Below are 19,970 nucleotides of genomic sequence, written 5' to 3' on the forward strand. Positions count from 1 at the left end.
CAAATTGTGCTATGTTTAGCTTATATTGTTTAGTCTTTTCTACATGGGTTGTGCGCTTTGACCCGACTTCATTAATTTTTAGGCAGCTATTTTTTGTATGCTCTGCTTTCCCGTTCCTTGATAAAGGTATTTTTTCGAGACAGTCTAAGCATTCGCTTACCTCCCACTTCGACTACGGGGGTGTGTTAGACAATAATATTCTTGTAATATTTTTGTATATATCTTTGTAATCATAATCCTCTATTTTAGGATAGCATAGATTATGATATAATCGGTTATTGATTTTCCTAGTCTCTAGCCTTAAGCTAAGTTTGTACAACATGTATATTAATGATCTTAAGCAATGAGAATCGACACGGATTAATCTACAATACTCCTCCTATTCTTCAAAAAAAATTCATTAATAACTCTTCCGTCTTTTCCTATTCATCAAAAAAATTTAATCATTATAATTTATTTTAGCACAGGGTCCTAATATTACGAGACCGTCATGTATGTAATCTTCGCATGTCCTTGTAATTGTTGATTATGGGAGACTTGAGATAGTGCATCATAATTTGATAATGAGTTCTCCATCATATTTGGCCCTCCTTGTTATTGGGCACGTCAACTTTTTTTTTTTTTTTTTTTTGAGGGGGGGGCACGTCAACTTCAACTCACTTAATATAGTGTAAAATGCTCAACTAGGCTAGAAACAGGTAAATATGAAAACAAGAAGCTAAGATCTGGATATCAACGCCACAAACATATCAAACTTTCCATGTAAAAGTCCACGCAACATGTGAGAAACCAATAACATATTCCCTCCGTTTTTTATTAGTTTACCCCTTTTTTTGCCGAGATACTAATTTGAACCTTAATATCTCTAATTTTCGATAAGCAAAAATTACAAAAAGTTGATATTTGGATATACACATTGAGACGAATCCAACAAGATCTCACATGACTATATTTTTCCTTAAATACAAATTACAAAAGATAGTTAAAGTCATGTATGTGAATAGTGTCAAAAATCAAAAGGGGTAAACTAATAAAAGACGGAGGGAGTATAAAACAACGTATATATGTTCATTTCTAGATAAAGAGAATAATTGATGTCACACCAGTAAACTTTTTTTTTATATATAACGAGAAATCGTACATTAATTAAAAAAGGAAGTACAACTAAATCTAAACAAACCAACGAACCTAAGTGAACTTTAGGAGCTCTTAGAATCCATAGAAAATAAAAACAATCAAGAACGATAGAAAGTTGTATGTGACGGAGGGCATCGTTGGTTAATGCCGGTGATGGTGGAGGCAAAACTTTAATGGCGAATGGTAAAGAAGCGAGTGTCGTTTACGATTTGAACAACGAACAACCAACGATGAGCATTGCATCTCGCCATATGAGCAATCCAACAACCCGCTATATTTTGGGATTGTGGGTTTATGGTCTTGTGAAGAGTCATATTCCTTTGTGATTCAAATACTCTCACTTCAGGTTTCTCTGTTAGAAAGGAAAAACTTATGAGTGGGCATGCTGAAAACCACCAGATGCAACTGGTGTGCCGCCTTCAAATTTGAATTTGTCAAGGCAAGGATCATAAAGATCAATGTCAAGCTAGACAGAGAGCTAAATAAAGTGAGCCCTCGAAGACTTCGCCGATTTGTGAACCCGAAAAACAGAAATCCCAACTATGAAAAACGTGCATCGCCTTGACCACGTACACAATCTGCTTGATTCACATGTACCCACATCACAGATTCCAAAAAAAATCATAAATTCTACTATTATGAATACACGTCTTATCCGACCAAAGTGACTCCTAAATTTTGAAGAAGCACGACACTAAATAAGAAGAAAATAAACATACTGAAACAACTAATAAACGTACTTAAACTTAACCCACTTAGGGGAAACTAACAATCAAGCCGGGAAGGGGAAGGGGAAGGGGAAGGGGAAGCCCAAAGACTAGGTGGAGGGGAAAGGGATGTCCGACTTAAACCTGGGGGAGGGGATAGGGAAGCCCGATATAACAAAACAGGGGGGAAGAAATGGGAGGCCCAACACTAAATATGAGGAAGGAATGGGGAGGCCCGACGAAAACAGGGGAAAGGGGAGTGGAGGCCCGACGAAAAACAAGGGGAGGGACAGGGAGGCCGACACTAAAACAGGGGAAGAAGGACCGCGGAAGCCCGATATTCTGCAGGTGCGACCAACGCGACGACGACTAACACCGCGGAAGAAGATGGGGACCGGCGCAACTACTAGGGTGGAGGAACAACCAGCGACTGACGACTACCAAAGACTACAAAACAACGACCAAAAAACTAAAACGAAAAGGACGAAAAAGAGAAAGGAAAAAAGGGTCGCTTTGGTTTCGCTTGGGAGAAGATAGAGAGTTAAGTATTACGGTTAGGGTTTTGAAAGTTATAACATATCAGTAAACTATTATGAATAGAGAAGAAAGAAGAGGACAAATTCAAAATTCATTAAGTTCCTCAAAAGTTTTCTTTTGGATGAGCTAAGAAGTTGAATACTCACTTAGGTCATGTATCTTCACAACAAAATTGAACCAAGCCAAAAAGATATCAAACGACCTTAACGCAAACATTCAGTCGCAAAATAATCATACTATAAAGAACTATTAACAAGATGGATAATGCTTAAGAAATGTAAGGAAGATATCGACAGGGTTCTTGCAAGATGTGCTAGCAATTGTCTCATCAATAATACAACTAACATGAGATCATAAACGACGAAAATCTCTCAATCGTCTGTCGTGTCATCTCCTTTTTTTGTTGGTCTCGTATTAGTGCAACTAAGAAATTACTACATGTGAATACCAGTCACATAAAAGTAGAGACCACTAGATGTACCCAAAAGATGCATAACAAATCATAAAGGATTTTGTTAAATTCCTTCGAATTACGTATTGTTGGTATTAACTTTCCATAATTTTACAACATAAATATAATGACAAAAATAATGTGCAATAGAGATTAATATAACAAACAAGTAAAACAAATACAGATGGACAATTGTACTTCTAGTGGACCACTATCAATATCCTTCCATATCTAAAAGCAAAATAATGATAATTAAAATGTTCTATCCCCAAAGACAATGGCGCCTCAATCAACAATTATCCATATTGATTGTTATCCACAGTCCAGCTTTGTTGGCTGTTATCCACAGTCCCAGGCTCCCCGCTTTATTGGATGTTAAGTGACGTAATTTCAACTTTTTTTTGTTAATTTAAATAGTTTTTGGAGCGATGAATAAAAGTTCATTTCTATAAACCATTTTACCCTTTCTTTTTTCCACACCACCCCACCACCACCTGCCACCCCCGCCACCACCCACGCGCCATCACCTACCTCCCCAACCACCAGTGCAAAGAAGCAAATTTTTTTTACCATACGAATGTCCTGGACGTTCGCCCATGATATAAAAAAATTGCTTCTTTGCAATGGTGGTGGGGGTGATGCAAAGATGGTGGGGGTTGGGGAGGTTGAGTACGCGGTTGTGTGCGACGAAGAAAGTGGAGGTGAGGGTGGTGGAGTGAGGTAGGTGGTCGTGCTACGCATGTAGTGTTTATGAAGGAGATAGGGGGTGGGGGTGGGGTGGGGTGGGGGTGGGGGTGGGGGTGGGGGAGGGTGGGGGATGCTGGTGGGTGGTTATGGCAAGGCGTGGTTGTGGCAGGATGTGAATGGTGGTGGAGTGAGGTGGCTGGTGGTGAGGGTGATGGTGGTTTAGGAAAAAAGAAAGAAAAAATTAAAAATGTAATTTCAACTTTTTTGGGTGATTGTAAGTAGTTTTTGGGACAATGAATAGAAGTTCAGCTATCTAGAACATGATATGCACAAGCACAAGTCCATTTTATGGTTTTTTTGCTCATTTTATATTTTCGCTCATTTTATGTTGCAGTTTTGAACATAAGGAGTTTTCACGTGATTCTTACTGGAAAATCATAAATAGCATCAATTATACACATGAAAAGAGCGGAAGCAAAGAAAAACATGCAGAAATGAAGCAGAAAATGAGAAAAACAACAGAAAACTTGAATCCTGAACAAATAGAATTTACAGAAATTGAAAAAAGAAGTAAAATTGGCAGTAACTCGCTCAATATTTGTGCGTCAAGGCCCAAGGGCCAAACCAAAAGAGATGCCAAAATACATACCTAAATGAACAGCAAATCACCAGCCATATCATATACTTCTCATAAGCAAGGAGGAGCTTTATTGAGGTATTTAATGCCATCTTTGCACTGGATAAATGCATGTTCAGCTACATGTTTCATAAATCTGTAAATGCCATTGTGCCAATTGCCAAGAACATGAAAACAAAAGAAAGCTTATTTAGCAGTGTTAAATCAATGAAAAATGAACATCCTTCTTCCATAATCTATATCGAATGATTTTAGATATACACTAAATATAAACATCTTCATTTTGTCAAAACGGCACCAAAAAATAGTTTCGAATCTTCCATATCAATTTATTTGGTATTTAATCTTTCCCTAGTCCATAAATTCCTTGAATAAGAAACACATTTTCTCTATTAGTCAAATACATCATCTATATCTAAATTGATTTAACGTTCCTAAAAGTAGTTACGCATCTATTTATGCATGATGCAATCTTCTGTCTAGTAAATGAGAACATATTACATTGCATGATGCAATTATAGAGCTAAGTTTCAACTCCTCTATAGTCATCACTCTGAACCAGCAACTTGAGTAGTGAACTACTGACGTATACCAGTAAGTCACAGTAGCAATAGTTGATACCAAACTGACTTGGACTTTAAATACAAAGATATCTAATCACTAATGGATCACAAATTCATTAGGCGGAAGTCACAGGCATGAAAGGTTCACGTTCACCTGCAACAAGCTAGGTGCAGGTCACACCTCGCTCCGTGTTCGTAAAAATATGTTAGTATTATACTTCCGAATACTAACATATGGATATTTATACTATTCACACTATCCTTTCATCATCAATAGTGATTTTTACGCAACGAAAAAAATACAATCATGTGAAATTCATTAGCTTCATCTCGATATATACTTTAAATATATCGACTTTTTTAAATTTTTACTAAAGTTAATTACTGATATTAATAGCTAAAATTATGTATTGGTAAACATGATACACGGGCAATGGAAAAGTATGGACGAATTATCATTTGAGTTAAAACTCAAACACACATAAAGCAACGGACAGAAATAATTTAAGCTTTCCTGTTCTTCCCCTGCCATATGCCTTACAATTATTGGCTATCTTGTTCAAGTAGATCCAAATTTTCACAGTATGCAACTAATGTCATTTATTAATGAAAGTTCTTGGCATTTCTGACATCAGATCTTATGATGCGTTGGCGTAATGTCCACAAGTTACGAGGTTTTCTGGTACGCAACTTCTGACATGGTAGATGACTAAAAGACAATCAGGATTCAGGATAACAGAAAACAGAGAGAAGAGCAAGTTCTGGACAGATCAAGCATTCCTCAGAGTTCAGATCATGAAGGTCCGTAATATTGATAACTAGGACACCATCAATAATAACACTCAGTATCAGTCCCGCCAATATGAAGCCAAGGGAGGTCAAAAAAAATTTGGTTGCCCACCCGATTCACCGGAGCTTAGCTCCAACTACATTCGAGTCCGACCCAAGTCGCACACCTGGTTTTGGTGGATAAGTCTCCTAACAAGAGTTCCTATACTACATATGGTAAGGCTCGAACTCAAAACCTCCCTTAAGCGATATCAAATTGCTCAACCTAACAAGTCAAAGGTAGAGAGATTATATCAAAAAGTTTTTACAAGTAAAATCAGTATTTCTTGGATAAAATGAACAAGCTCATTGTCAAGAAAACGAAAAATAGCCAACCAAGATGTTCCCGTATGCCAATTCACCTAAGTGTGTAAGTAAATGCATGCCTGAGTTTAGACCGTTGAATAAACGCGCCTCCAGCAGAAATCAGAGCAAATCTCCAGATTCCAGAATTTAGGGCCACGTCTGGTTACCAATTGTAAGGATGGTCATAGTTCCATCTTTCAAACTGGTCAGTCCACAACCGTAGACATTGAAATATTGAACCACCGCCAATTCAAAATCTGCAGATAACTTCTGTCATCAACATGGTGCAGCAAGCACTTCACCAAAGAGTGCAACAGCAAGACAGACTTCCATCCTTGAATATCCCTGAGGTGCAGTCCGAGAAATAACCCTTCATCCATCTTTTATTGTGCAATCAACCAAGGTACTCCACAGCCTCATAGACATCCAATTTGTTAGTTGCAAACTTGTTAGCGTGCTTGGAGCAGTTTATACCTGTTCCAGTCATAAGAGTGCAAGAAAAAAATTGGTAGCCTGCCCAGAGCAGCTAGTTGTGGTTACTAAGATTTCAAAAAAGCAGACTTCAGAATTCATGGCCTGATCTCCATAGCCATCCAACGAGCTACATGGCGCACTAAAGTCAGCCTGCTCAAAGCAGGCCATAAGAATGCAAGAAAATAAAGCTCGAATATAGGGTAAGTTTACCAGAATCTATGGTAAGAAGCCAAAGTAAACGAATTCATTATGCTTTATTTAATAGCAAACTTCTTCTCAACTTCTATCCAATAGGACAAACATCCTTTTCACGGCCTCGGGAAGCCAGCCAACAGAAGTCAAAAGGTAAGATATTGAACTCCTCCCCATTAATCTTTTCTTTTTGAAGTTCATGTAATCTTTGAATTGAACATGAAGTCGTAGCTCACTAATTACACAAATAACACCTATAGAACAGGTCATCCTGCCTAGGTTAATCAACCAAATATATGCAACTTCGATAGCTAACTGCTAAGTGCTAACTATGGGCATTCGCCATAAATATTTAATATACACCCCATGGACAAATTTTTTAGCCAAAACAGAGAAGAGGAATACATGAAGCACAATAGGACGCACAAGCTTTCATTTCTAAGTATCTTGACTCATCCCCATTTATGTGTAACGGCAAAAAATCTGCAAACATCAGATTTGCAAAGACTATGCAGTGCAGCAATGTTACCTAAATCCAAACCAAACACAAAAGCCCACGACTGGAAGGAGATAAAATCTGGCAAAAACTAGTGCATTAATCAATGGACAGACAATACATAAGTAGAAACCTCTGCCAGACAATGACTTTCCCAGCATTGTTGTACACCAAATGGCAGTATCTTAGCGAGAAAATGGGCCACAAAGTCCCATTTCTTCTAACATGAACACAAGCAACAGACTCGAAAGACTTACTTCTAACACATTCTCTAGAATGGAATCAAGAGTTCAAGACCAGAGAAGAAGAATGAAGCTTTTCAGAGATGAATGATGAGTGTGAGTCTTTAGGAGTTGGATTCATTCAAGTATGATGTTCTGCATTGCTAAACCAGCAGCCATAGTAATGACTTTACGTTCTGCTATTTCAGGAGGCCATAAGCTCTCACCAGTTTTCTTGCTGCAAAAAGGACCTCAAAGGCTCACCTAAGTGATTGCGCACTACCATGCGGTCCCGGTCAACACCCACTCGCCCAGCCCTACCCACGCATCATCACCAAGCGAGGCATCGGCATTTAATTTTGTTACACCAACAGTGGGAGGCAGCCACCTATCTGGGCTTGAAACCAAGAAGCTGTGAGCCAGTGGGAGTGAGCCCAGTATCTACTGACAGTGTACGTCTCGTCGTCATCCATTTCCCTGTGAAGATCACTCAAGAGCATATCTTTTGCCTATATTTTTTTCTCAAAGATGGCAAAAGTTCAAACTCATTCTTCAAATATGCATGCCCAAAACATCTAGCAAATCACACTATACAAATGATATTGACCGCCGAACCACAGTATATTTATTTAACAGCCACTGTCTTGATATCACACTATTGGGGAAGAAATAACTATTTATCTGACAATAACTCTATTTTCAAGCAAGCCAAAAGTTACCAGACATCACAATATAGTAGTTGCAAAAAAATTACATAACATGTCTACATCAAAGCAACATACTGAGAAATATCAACACATGAACAGCATAATCAAATATCCTTTTAGTCTCATTGGACATAGCAACCACCTAAATACAGAATTCAGTAGTGCTGCAAATTCATCATATGATAAACATATGTATCCATCTCAAATCAGTACACAGAACAATATTTAATAAATGCACAAAACTTTCACATAAAAATTATATTTTAAGTCTACTTCGATAAGTTTGAAGTCACTCTCATGCGAATACCGGTTGAAAACAAATACTATTAGAACTTACCACAGGCCTATACAGACAATTTGGTTCAACATCAATGCATCAAGAACCCGCTCCTCAATTGCTATCCTTTCACATTGGATCCACAGGGTTAGATTACCTCTCGTCCCAATTGCAAGCAAATTATACCAAGCAAGAGGCAGTAAGCGAAAATTCACAGTAATTACATCATTGATTAGCTAGTATAACTGCACAACTACTACTATTTGAAAATGAAGCATCAGGCAATTCAACAAAGCATGCAAACTGAAATTATTAAGCCCAAAGAATAAACACTTTTACTCTTCAAAGCACGACAGATATTCGATTAGTTCACTGGAATCTCAATTCAACCTAGCAACCAATAAAATCTGCAAACACTCATTCCATATATGAATTACTTGACAATTTAAACCATTTAAAAGTTTCACCATACCTTCACCTGTTCAACGTCAACCATCCGAATTCAAGATCAAAATACCAATTATCCAAAAGTTCACACAATAACAACATTTTATTAGATTATTACTCCAAATTACGAAAAATCAAGTGATCAAACAAATCAAACATCTTGTACTAAATTAATCAAACAAGTTCCAAAGCAAAACAAACGGAAGTACAATGCATTAAACTCAACGCAACAAATGAGTAGATTTTAATCACAATGACGGACCATAATCCAACAACATATGAAAACTACTCGAAATCAGCCAAATACATCACCGCAAACAACAACACCAACTCAATAATTTTTTTCCAGAAAAAACTAAAACTCACATATTCATCATAGTAATTCAAATATCACAAAAACAAATCCAAATCTCAATATTCATGAAGTAATAACAAATATGTGAAATATCTCTTTCCTTCAACAACAAATCCTAAATCTCAACTGATTCTTCCAATCTAATACATCTTTTTCCAAGATCGTACGAGCATAATCAGATTAAACACGATTTCAATTCATAAATCTTCCATAATAATATCGATGATAAAAAAATAACGAAATCAATAAATTAACAGCTGAAGAACAAAACAGAAAACAATAAAATCCGCCGATCTGATGAAATGAAGGCAGTTCACCGCAGCCTCCGATTCAGTTGATGCAAGGCGGGATCCGGTAATCCACCGACTGAGCAGAAGAGAGATATTTTCCAAAAAAAAATTCCAAAAAAATAAAAAAAATAAGAAAAAAAATAATTATCTCTCCGAAGATTACTGCTGCTGCTCCAATGGCGGCGGAAGTAATCAGAAAAAAAAAACGATAACCAGTTCCCGACCTGCACCAAGCGAATCAGAGACCACCGCAACCAACGCAAGCTTTATCTCTCTAGAAAAATCTCCTTCTCTCTCTAAATAAACTCTTTCTCTCACTAGAAAAATCTCTTTCTCTCTCTAAAAAAAACTCGTTTTCTCTCTCTCTCTAAGATAATTTGTGTGAACAAGAAAAAAAAGGAGGGAGAGAATCTAAAATCTATTTATTTTGTTGAATTTTTTGTTTTCCCTTTTTTTGTTGATTTTGTTTTCCTGAGGCTATGCCTATTTTGAGCTAATCTAATCTAATCTAACAACTCTTCCTTTAGAAGGCTATATAGCTCTGTATAAGATTTTTTTTGAGGAGAGAGAAAGAGTAGAGGCGGTGAGAGGGTTATTTATAAGGGAGACAGACGAATAGGAAATTACCACGTATGTAGGTTACCTACTTCCGCTATCAACGTTGGTAATTGACAAAACCCGCCCGTAGTTGGCGGTGGTTTGTAAATGGGCTTTATTTTCGGGTTTATTTACAGTAGATTGCCACTTGGCCCCCTGTTTGTAATTTTTTTAAAATTTAGGGAGAAAGCATCCTAACTGGAACCTAGTACATGTCCATTCTATTTGGATTTGCAGACAAGTCTCTTTGAGAGTAAGGGTGAAGAGTAAGGGGAAATCCCCATCTCCAAAATAGCTCGAGTGAGTTTGATCCTACAACCTTAACATTGTGATATACAAACCAGACCACTCGACTAAGTACTACTTGATGTTGATGCCCCTGTTTGTACCTTGCGTCTCAAGTCAAAAGGTTTTGTGTGAACGTATTTGTGTGATTGTGCGTGCTCTGATCTTAGCCGGTTTTTTGCATCTCGTGAATTGAGATTTTATAGATTTCATTTTCATGCTTTTAGAGTAGTTGTGAAATGTGAATGTAATGGTGGTTAATCTCGAGAACACAGCATTATGATTTCCAATTTACTATTTCAGATATACTTCCTCCGTTTCTAAATAAGTGCAATACTTCTTGTTTTCACGTTTGCTAATGCATTATTTTAACCATTAATATCTTCAATTATCAATAAATAAAAATTATAAAAAGTTGATATTAAAAAAATTCACATTCAGACGAATCTAACAAGATCCCACATGACTATGTTTTTTCTCAAATGTAAATCACCAAAGCTAATTAAAGTTTAAACTGTAAATAGTAAACACTATGCAAATGTTGCACTTATTTAGAAACGGAGGAAGTATAATATAGGGATTGTTTGGTATCTTGATTAATCGGTTGTTATTTTTTGCTTGGTTTGTTTGCCCGTTTAGAAGTATTGACGGTGTGAATTGATTTATCAAGTTAGTTTATGAGATAGTTGTTCAAAAAAGTGTGTGATAAAATTAGTTGTGGTTGTTGGCAGTTTATTAGAGAAGCACTTGGGTTTCAGTTGGTCTTCATTTTTTTTCAGTTAGTTACTAATTTTTTTCAGTTAGTCTTAATTTTTTTTTTTCAGTTAGGGCCTGTTCTCCCTAGCTTATTTTCAGTTCAGTTCAGCTTTAATCAATTCAGTTCAGTTCAGTTCAGCTCCAATCAATTCAGTTCAGTCCATGCTAATAGTCTTCATTTTTTTTCAGTTGGTCATCTTTTAGTTAATGTTTTTCAGTTAGTTTCTAATTTTTTTTTCCAGTTAGTCTTCATTTTTTTCAGTTAGTCTTAATTCTTTTTCAGTTAGTCTTCATTTTTTTTCAGTTGGTCATCATTTAGTTAATGTTTTTCAATTAGTTTCTGATTTTTTTCAGTTAATCTTCATTTTTTTCAGTTAGTCTTCATTTTTTTCAGTTAGTTTTCATTCTTTTCAGTTAGTCTTCATTTTTTTTCAGTTAGTCTTCATTTTTTTCAGTTAGTCTTCATTTTTTTTTTAGTTAGTCTTCTTTTTTTTTCAGTTAGTTATTGTTTTTGTTTCAGTTTTTTTTTTTTTAAGGAGAAATTTCATTAATTGAAGGCCAAACGGCATCTACAATAGATATTAAAGAAAAACAAGATACAATGAAACAAGGTTAAATCAAATTCGTCTTCGAAAAAACTACAATGAACCAAATCGAGAAATATAGCGCAGCCCCCTTGTATTTGCTGAATCAAACAGTTATTGATGAGGGAGTCTATCATTTTGACATAGTTTGGGAAGAACAATCTTGATCGAGCCATGTTTACCACATCCGAGATTCCAATACCTTCATGTTGAGTCTCGAACTTCAACCAATGAGAACAATTTCTCATACCTAAAAACAACAAAACCATACTCACAACTCCCATAGGGGAGAAGGAGATCTCCACAACAGAGAGTACTAAAAAAATCCCATAAAGATATACTAATTTATTCAACAAAAATAAAAGAGGGAGAGGGGCTTACCATGAATGAAAACATCCATGGCAGCCCCCTAACTGATGAAGAAAGGGTAAGGGAGGCTAGGGTTTAGAGAGAAAGAGAGAGAGGGGGGGAAATGAGCGGCTTAAGTACGGGGGGCTTAGCTAGCAAAGGGTTTTCGCGTATTTTTTTTGGTTAGAAGCACTTGATCAAACGCCACTGAATTTTTGAACTGCCATGAGTGTTGATGCCATTGATGGGCGGTACGCGTGCTCGCTCCAAGTCATGTTACAATAATTACAAGGATTTATACAGGGAAAATGTTAGACTAATAAAAAACACAAAATTGAAAGAAAAAGAGAAGAAATTTCAGAAGTGGGTAGATTTTTTTTACGTTTTCGAACCCAGATTTTAGAGCGAAAGAGAAGAACAGGGAAAAGATCAAGCATTATTTATCTATCTGGTAAAAGAAACAAGTGGGTGTTTCTTACCAATTTCTAGGATGAAAGTTGAAGATGATCATGATTTTCTCAAAAGTGAGCATATAATATGTAACTTTCTTTTGGGTGTAATATATGTAATATTGTTGTGATATGAGATTGGATCCATGAAATGAAATGAGAGAGAAAGAGAGGAGAAGAAGTTGAGAAGAAGTTAAAAAAATCAACCCGTCCGACGGAAAGTGTTGGGTCAGACGGTCTGACCCAATACTTTCACTTAAATAAAACAAGATTCTAATTTACCTTAATTCTCGTGTAAAAACAGAATCAGGATAGGGCATGTTCTCTTCGGCATAAAACAACTGAACTAAACTGAATTGATCTGAACTGAACTGAACTGAACTGAACTGAACTGAAAAGTGATATGTGAGAGTAAAAGTATTGTCAAGAGCTGAACTGGTCTGATCTAAACTGAACTGAACTGATCTGAACTGAACTGAATTGAACTGAACTGAACTGAACTGAAAATAAGTTAGGGAGAACAGGCCCTTATATTATGGGGCGGAGGGAGTAATTTCTAAGACAAGTACAATTGGCAAGAGTTGAGCAAACCATGTACTTATTATGCATTTAATTTGTTAACTCGTGTTCAATCAAAACCATGCCTTAGCTTGCCAATATCCTGTGCAAACATACATCAACATAGAGCCCCGAAATTTTGAGGGTCCAAATATTAAATCCCAACCTTTTTCTCAACTGAAACATACAATGCACCATATCAATAATCAAACGTCTGACTCTCTAACTTCCTCTAATTTCTCGGTGCATATTATTGGCAACAATAACTCAAACCGCAATTCTTCAAAAATTGTTGTCTTTTGAAAATCTTCCATATTTTTAATTTCTCAATTTCTCTTAACAAATCCACAAAATTATCTCACTCATTCCCAATCAAATGTTATGTAGAAGATGAAATAATCAATACTAATTTCTCCATTCAATCTTCAACTAACGACTAATTTTTCACTCTTTATTTATTTCTAACCGATCTCTTTTTTCAATCAATTATCAGCTAATTCTGAGAGGAAACTAATATTTTAAGGTTGGTGACTTTGTGTATATTTTAATGAGATTTTTTAAAATAAAATTTAGGTTGAAATAATTTGGTTAATATTTGACTAACTGGGACAGATTTATCACAAATTGGAGTACTAGTGCTCAATTGCCAGGTTGTTTCGCTCCTTTTTTCTTCACTTTCACTTAAGTAAATTGTTGATGGTGTGATTCACACCTTAATGGCTGTTTTTCCCTATGCCTCCTAAAATTATAAAGTATGAATCTCGATACGAGAAACGTATTATTAAAATAGCACATAACTTTGCTGGAATATGTTGACGAAGGATAACTTTGTTTGCTTGTTTGTGTAATTCTCCTTAATTTTAAAATTATTAATTATTTTCAATAAGTATAGTTATACTATTTTAATGAGTATATTTTAAACATCTTTTAATAATATCATTAAGTTATAGTTTTAATAATATTGATATAACCATATGTATTTTAATATTTTATTTAGAAAATTACAGGATACACTTTTTTTTTTAATTGATAAGGAAAAGTGTCGTCCGACCCAGTTGCACCGGACGACCAGATGCGGCCTTTAACATGTCCAAAGTGGGACGTGTAACAAGACCTCACTTTTAAATGGGCCTACGAATTGATAAAATAAAATCTTTAACCATAAAAAACTTAAAGTTGATATAGTCAAGATGTTTGCAAATTTCTTGAATTCAGCTCTTATATCAAAAGATTTGGAAGAATAAAGCTTAGTTTAATGCATGTTTTCATTTAGTTTACTTGTATATTTTGGTGATTTATTTAAATCGAGTTATATTTTCAAATATTAGCACAGGGCCTCCTTATTGTTCGGGTTGAGGCTAGAGACGACCGTTCAAAAGTGGGAGAAAGGTAAGAAAATTTCACCCCTAAAGTGTCTCTAGTGAAGTTAATCTCACAATTTCAAAACTATAATATATAAACTTTACCACTATATCAAATACTATTTGACACAAAGACGAATTATTATGTAACAGACCAAGTGAAGGCAGTTTACAACTTTTCATTTACTTTAAAATAGGAAAATTTGCTAATAAAAATCTTTTAAAAATTCAATTTTGCGAAAAAAAACCTCATAAAACATTATTTGCAAAAAGAAACCACAAACTTTTCCTTTAAAATAAAAACTTAGACGAGATTGAATTAAACTACAAATTAGGTGTTGACAAATTATATATTTGCCCTAACCGTGTGTTTCTCCTCTAATCTCTCTAATTCCTTTTGCTAATCAGTTTAGGTTTGTAGTTTAGCAATAATAAATAAATATTTGAGTAACAGAGTAAGAATTAATTAAAGTTTGTTGAAATTAAAAAGATGGAGAATTTGAAGAAGAAGAAGAGAGATAAATCAGATGACGGAGAAGAATTACGAGCCGAAATTGAAGATGAGAAGATTAAGAAGCAAAAGAAGAAAATTAAGAGTGAGATTGGAATTATGAGTGATCAATCCTTCTTCTCTCTCCCACTTTCTAAACCTACTATTGACGGGATTACCGACCTTCGCTTCTCCAACATGACTCAGGTCTTTTTTTTTCATGTCATAATAATCCCTCGTTAATAATTGCAATCACACTACGGGCCTGTTCTCCCCAGTTTATCTTCAGTTCAATTCGGTTTAGTGCACTTCAGTTCAATTCAGTTTAGCTCTTGACAATATTTTTACTCACATATCACTATTCATTTCAGTCCAATTCAGTTTAATTCAATTCAGTTCAATTCAATTCAGTTCAACTATTTTATGCCGAACAAAACAGACCCATCAAATTTAATGTTAGGAGTAGATGTTATTGAGCTTAGTTGGTAAAGTCTTGTAGGGGTGGTACAATATTCGAGACTTAGGATTCAATCTGTCTATATCACTTGTTTAGTTGCTCGTATATACCAAAGGAAAATTTAATCTTAGGACATTCATTGAAATTACGTACTATCAATTCGGAGATATAAAGTGACATACAAAATTTGGTATTGAAGAAAGACGATAATCTACCTTATGTGTAAGTATGATCATGTTGATTAATGTAGGTAAAGAGGTTGTTACATTAAGTAGTAGGTGATATATATGAAGTGGTATTATCGTAAATAAATATTACTAATATTAAGCTGTTATTTTTTTAATTAAAGTAAGTCATGAGTGGATATTTGACCTTTATGACTTAATATTAATGATGAACCAACTACTCTTCTCGATAGAGCTCCTTGAACATGTACCTATATGATAGTTTTTTGAGAGAAGTATTTCACTTATATTCGAACAGATGAAGATGTGAAGATGATCTCTTGATTGAAAGAGATGGACTTTGTACCTAAGAGATAGCTATAAGAAAGTGGCACGAGTAAACATTGTTATTTGGGTGGACTCAGCATGTAATTTGATTTACGGAACCAAGTTGTCTTGGACTTTTTCCTTAACCAATTGGTTGGAGGTTCGATCCTCAACTTTTAGAAATGGAAAGTGATTCTTGGTAAGTCATTCACCCTTTAAGTGGAGCACCCATGGCGAGGAGATTAGTCACTGTTGTCGGCACTGAATACATTGGTTGTTCACCCAATAAAAAAAAAAGTGGCACCAACAAAGTTAACTCCATTTTGGATTTCTTTTGCTTGTTGAAAGCTTAAAGTTCTTTAGATTGTGATACCTTTTGAAGCGTAACATGGTAGTGGGAGTTCTTGTGATAGTAGTTTGAAGTAAATGTTGCTATGCTGATGCCTTGCTTTACTATGTTTGCAGATTCAAGCTAGAGCTATACCTCTTCTCTTGGAAGGCAAAGACGTCTTTGGAGCTGCAAGGACTGGTTCTGGGAAGACTCTTGCTTTTCTTGTTCCAGCTGTAGAGTTGTTGTTTCAAGCTCGCTTCGCTTCTCGTAATGGACTTGGTGTCCTCATTATTTGTCCTACAAGGGAGCTAGCTATACAGGTGAAACTTTATTCCTCATTCTATTGATTCAGTCTCACAAAACACTGTCTTCTTCTTTGTGCTTGCTTGGCTTTGAATCAATTTGGCGGTTTCCCTTGACTTATTGTGCGAATGATTCAGATACATGATGTTGCCAAAGACCTTATGAAGCATCATTCACAAACCCTTGGCTTGGTGATCGGTGGTCCAGGCCGAAGGGGAGAAGCAGAACAGCTTGCCAAAGGTGTTAATCTTTTAGTGGCAACTCCTGGACGGCTAAATGATCATCTTCAACATACTAAGGGATTCATATACAAGAACTTAAAGGTGACCTTGTGTAGTTCTATGATCCTTTCTTCTCATGTGAAGTCAGTTGTAATTTATAAACACAAGTGAATTTATCTTCTTAACATCACTCTGTTAATCTTTCAGAACTAAAAATACTACAATGAAATAAAAAGTATCCTTGATGTATAAAAAAATTGGTTTTTTGTATTCATTTTCTTAAAAATGGAGGAGATCTCTTTGCTTTTCTTTCCATACCCTTGGAAATGATGGAAAAGTAAAGTGCTCAGTAATGCTTGCATTCACTGGGATGTTGAAATCTCTAATATTTTTTGCCGTTTGCAGTGCCTGATAATCGATGAAGCTGACAGGATTCTGGAAGTTAATTTTGAAGAAGAGATGAGGCAAATCATAAAGATTCTACCAAAGGTCAGAAATATGATTTTTATGGAGCATGTGTTGATTGACATACTCTGTACATTCTGCACAATTTATATGTGGAGATATGATGACATTGTGTAATGACTAAAGACACACAGAACATTCATGTCAATCTGTTGAAGTTATTGATTCCTATTGACATGAACAGCCTATATAATTAAGTTGCGTTTTGCAGTATTTGGGATGGGTTTTTTTTCATTATCTGTGATGTTGTTCAGTGCCTGTTTTCTGTGGGTTAACCACTTTGTGGTTCCAGTATTGTATGTGCTATGCTAATGTTGTTAATGCTCCTCTTTAACTCTATCCAGACTATGAAGTTTCTGAAAAAATGTTCTTGTTGAAAATTTTCTGTCATACAGGAGCGGCAAACAGTTCTTTTTTCGGCCACCCAAACCAAGAAGGTAGCTGTCAATTTTTGTTCTGTATACTTCAGTTTCAGGGAAAAGAAGCAGGGGTTGAGGGGGAGATGGTGTTTGCTGTTTTGAGTTTCTGACTCTACTTGCTGATTAGGTGGTATTATTATCTTGGTCTGTAGGTGGAGGACCTTGGACGCTTGTCGTTCCAGTCTACAGCTATCTATGTTGATGTGGATGAGGCGAGGAGAAAGGTAAGTGGGAAATAGATATCGATGCTGCATTTGCTCCATTTTTTTTATCTGTCAGCCTTATTTGCTCCATTTGCTGGATTCCACAGGTTACCAATGACGGACTAGAGCAGGGCTTTTGTGTTATTCCTAGTGCAAAGAGATTAATTCTTCTTTATTCGATCCTGAAGAGGAATCTGTCTAAGAAAGTTATGGTTTTCTTTTCTTCCTGCAAATCAGTTCAATTTCATTCAGAACTCCTGAGATACATTCAAATGGACTGCTTTGATATTTATGGGAAACAAAAGCAGAACAAGAGGAGGACAACATTGTCTGACTTCCGCAAAGCAGAAACAGGCATACTTTTATGTACTGATGTTGTTGCTCGTGGACTTGATATTCCTGCTGTGGTTAGTGCCTTTTGTGCTGCTGTTCTCATGAATAACAGTTATGACAACAGACTATAGGTTCTGTTATAACAAAAGCTCTTATGGTTTTATGTCTTATTTTCTTGGATTCTTGTAGGATTTGATTGTTCAGTATGATCCTCCAGATAAACCAAAGGTTTGCGACTTGATCCCCTCTGAATAGCTCTATTTGAGTCGATATGCTGACTGATGATATTCTTTTAGGAATATATTCATAGGGTTGGGCGAACAGCTCGTGGGGAAGGTGCTAAAGGAAAGGCTTTGCTTTTCCTGATCCCAGAAGAATTGCAGTTCCTCAGTTATTTAAAGGTATAAATATATTCACTAGCACCATCTAAAGGTCCTAGGATGAAAATTAAGTGAGACGGATATGGTTTGAGCTTGCAATTTGATAAACATAAATGTAATCGAGACTCCTGGTGCGAGATATCTGCAAGATGGCTCAGATAGATTCTTTTTAAATGCTGAATGAGTGCTGACTGCAAACACGGACGAGCAGAAAACTCTTAAATATATTCCTCAACTGTGCTAGTTTGCTAGGTAGATCCAGTCGTTCCTTAATGTTATGCTGCTTTCTTGCTAGCTCAATATGCTACTTTTAATGCAGAGTGAGAAGGTTCCCATGAAAGAGTATGAGATCGACACAACGAAGCTGCCAAATGTGCAGTCTCATCTGGTAATGAATCTTCCTATTTCTGTTTCTTGTTTCTAATCAGGATAGCACCTTACTTAGGCTGTGGATTTTGGCAGGAGAGATTGGTGGCAAATAATTATTACTTGAAAAGGTCAGCTAAAGATGCATACAGCGCCTACATAAAGTCATATAACTCGCATTCCATGAAGAATGTGTTCAATGTACACCAGCTTGATCTGCAGGTAATCTTTTCTTCTGATTCATGGAAACATTGTATATCTACAACTGTAGTGTCTAAGGTAAACAGGAAAACTCTATAGGACAACTGCTAGACCAACGTTATTATATGGATGTGTTAGGCATTTAGGAAGGATCATAATAGGAAAATGGGGGTAGTGAGGTCCTCATATTGAGATGTCATAGGGTAGTGGAATCTTCGGATACTTGAGATTTTTGAAGAAATTGGTGGAGGGTGAAGATGATTTTGATGAAGGGAATTGGAAATGATGTATAATTAGGTTTGCAAGTGTATACGCTTGATAAAAGAGAATAGAAACTAGATTTATGTGAACTTGCTGGAGATAAAATCTTGACTCATGCAGCCGACCTCATTTGATGGGATTAAGGCTCTGACATTGTTATATGAAAGAATTTATACCACGAGGGAGTGACTTTTTCCCAAATTGTTACAAAGAAGGGCTTTTATAGATACGGTTTGTCGGTTTCCAACATTGAATTAAAAAAGAAGACTATTTCATTACGAATTGAAATGTTTGTCAGATAGTGTATCTCTAATTTACCCTTAAAACCTATAACCATCATCTATTATTCTGAACTGGTCCATAATCCATATATCACTAGTAACTCCAGAAAGAAGATATTTTATTTGGATGATATATAGAAGTATTATGCTATACGATGCCATTAAATCAATGTTTTTTTGCTTGTGCAGGCAATAGCTGCTTCATTTTGCTTTTCTAGTGCACCAAAGATAAATATCAATATAGACAGCAACGCCTCGAAATTTAGGAAGAAGAGTCATAAAATCAAAGGGAGGTTCAATGAAAGCAACCCTTATGGGAGGCGATGTGACGATGATACTAGGCAATTCGTTAGGTATTAGGAAATTTTGTCTTAATTGTGCTGAAGATGTGTCATATTGGCAATTTTGCATTTTTAGGATATAGATTGGAACAATTCTACTACAATAGTTGTTAATAGTATTAATGTATTACATAAGATGTTCTATGATTTATCTTCTATGCATATATATTTTATTCA

The 19,970-nt window shown here is 35.8% G+C and overlaps 1 protein-coding gene and 1 long non-coding RNA gene across 3 annotated transcripts; one reads left to right on the forward strand and one right to left on the reverse strand.

The window, feature by feature from the left end:
- Positions 1-1,091: 1,091 nt before the first annotated feature.
- On the reverse strand, positions 1,092-10,108 carry LOC109134991 (uncharacterized). Its single transcript, XR_002039891.3, has 2 exons — positions 4,169-10,108; positions 1,092-1,715 (listed from the first exon to the last, which is right to left on the reverse strand). It is a non-coding gene; the product is annotated as an uncharacterized LOC109134991 (long non-coding RNA).
- A 4,429-nt stretch (positions 10,109-14,537) lies between these two features.
- LOC104892449 (DEAD-box ATP-dependent RNA helicase 27) lies at positions 14,538-19,970 on the forward strand. 2 transcript variants are annotated; one of them, XM_010678388.4, is made up of 12 exons: positions 14,538-14,947; positions 16,154-16,339; positions 16,460-16,645; positions 16,949-17,032; positions 17,404-17,445; positions 17,580-17,651; positions 17,738-18,037; positions 18,153-18,191; positions 18,260-18,364; positions 18,663-18,731; positions 18,806-18,931; positions 19,642-19,970. In XM_010678388.4, exons 1-12 carry the CDS (start codon positions 14,741-14,743, stop codon positions 19,810-19,812), a joined length of 1,587 nt encoding a protein of 528 aa, XP_010676690.2. In that variant the 5' UTR covers positions 14,538-14,740; the 3' UTR covers positions 19,813-19,970. The 2 variants fall into 2 exon arrangements, with proteins under 2 accessions (XP_010676690.2, XP_019105002.2); XM_019249457.3 differs by lacking the exon at positions 14,538-14,947 and adding an exon at positions 15,920-16,079.

The sequence above is a fragment of the Beta vulgaris genome, chromosome 5, assembly GCF_026745355.1.
Source record: "Beta vulgaris subsp. vulgaris cultivar EL10 chromosome 5, EL10.2, whole genome shotgun sequence".
Taxonomy (NCBI): Eukaryota; Viridiplantae; Streptophyta; class Magnoliopsida; order Caryophyllales; family Amaranthaceae; genus Beta; species Beta vulgaris.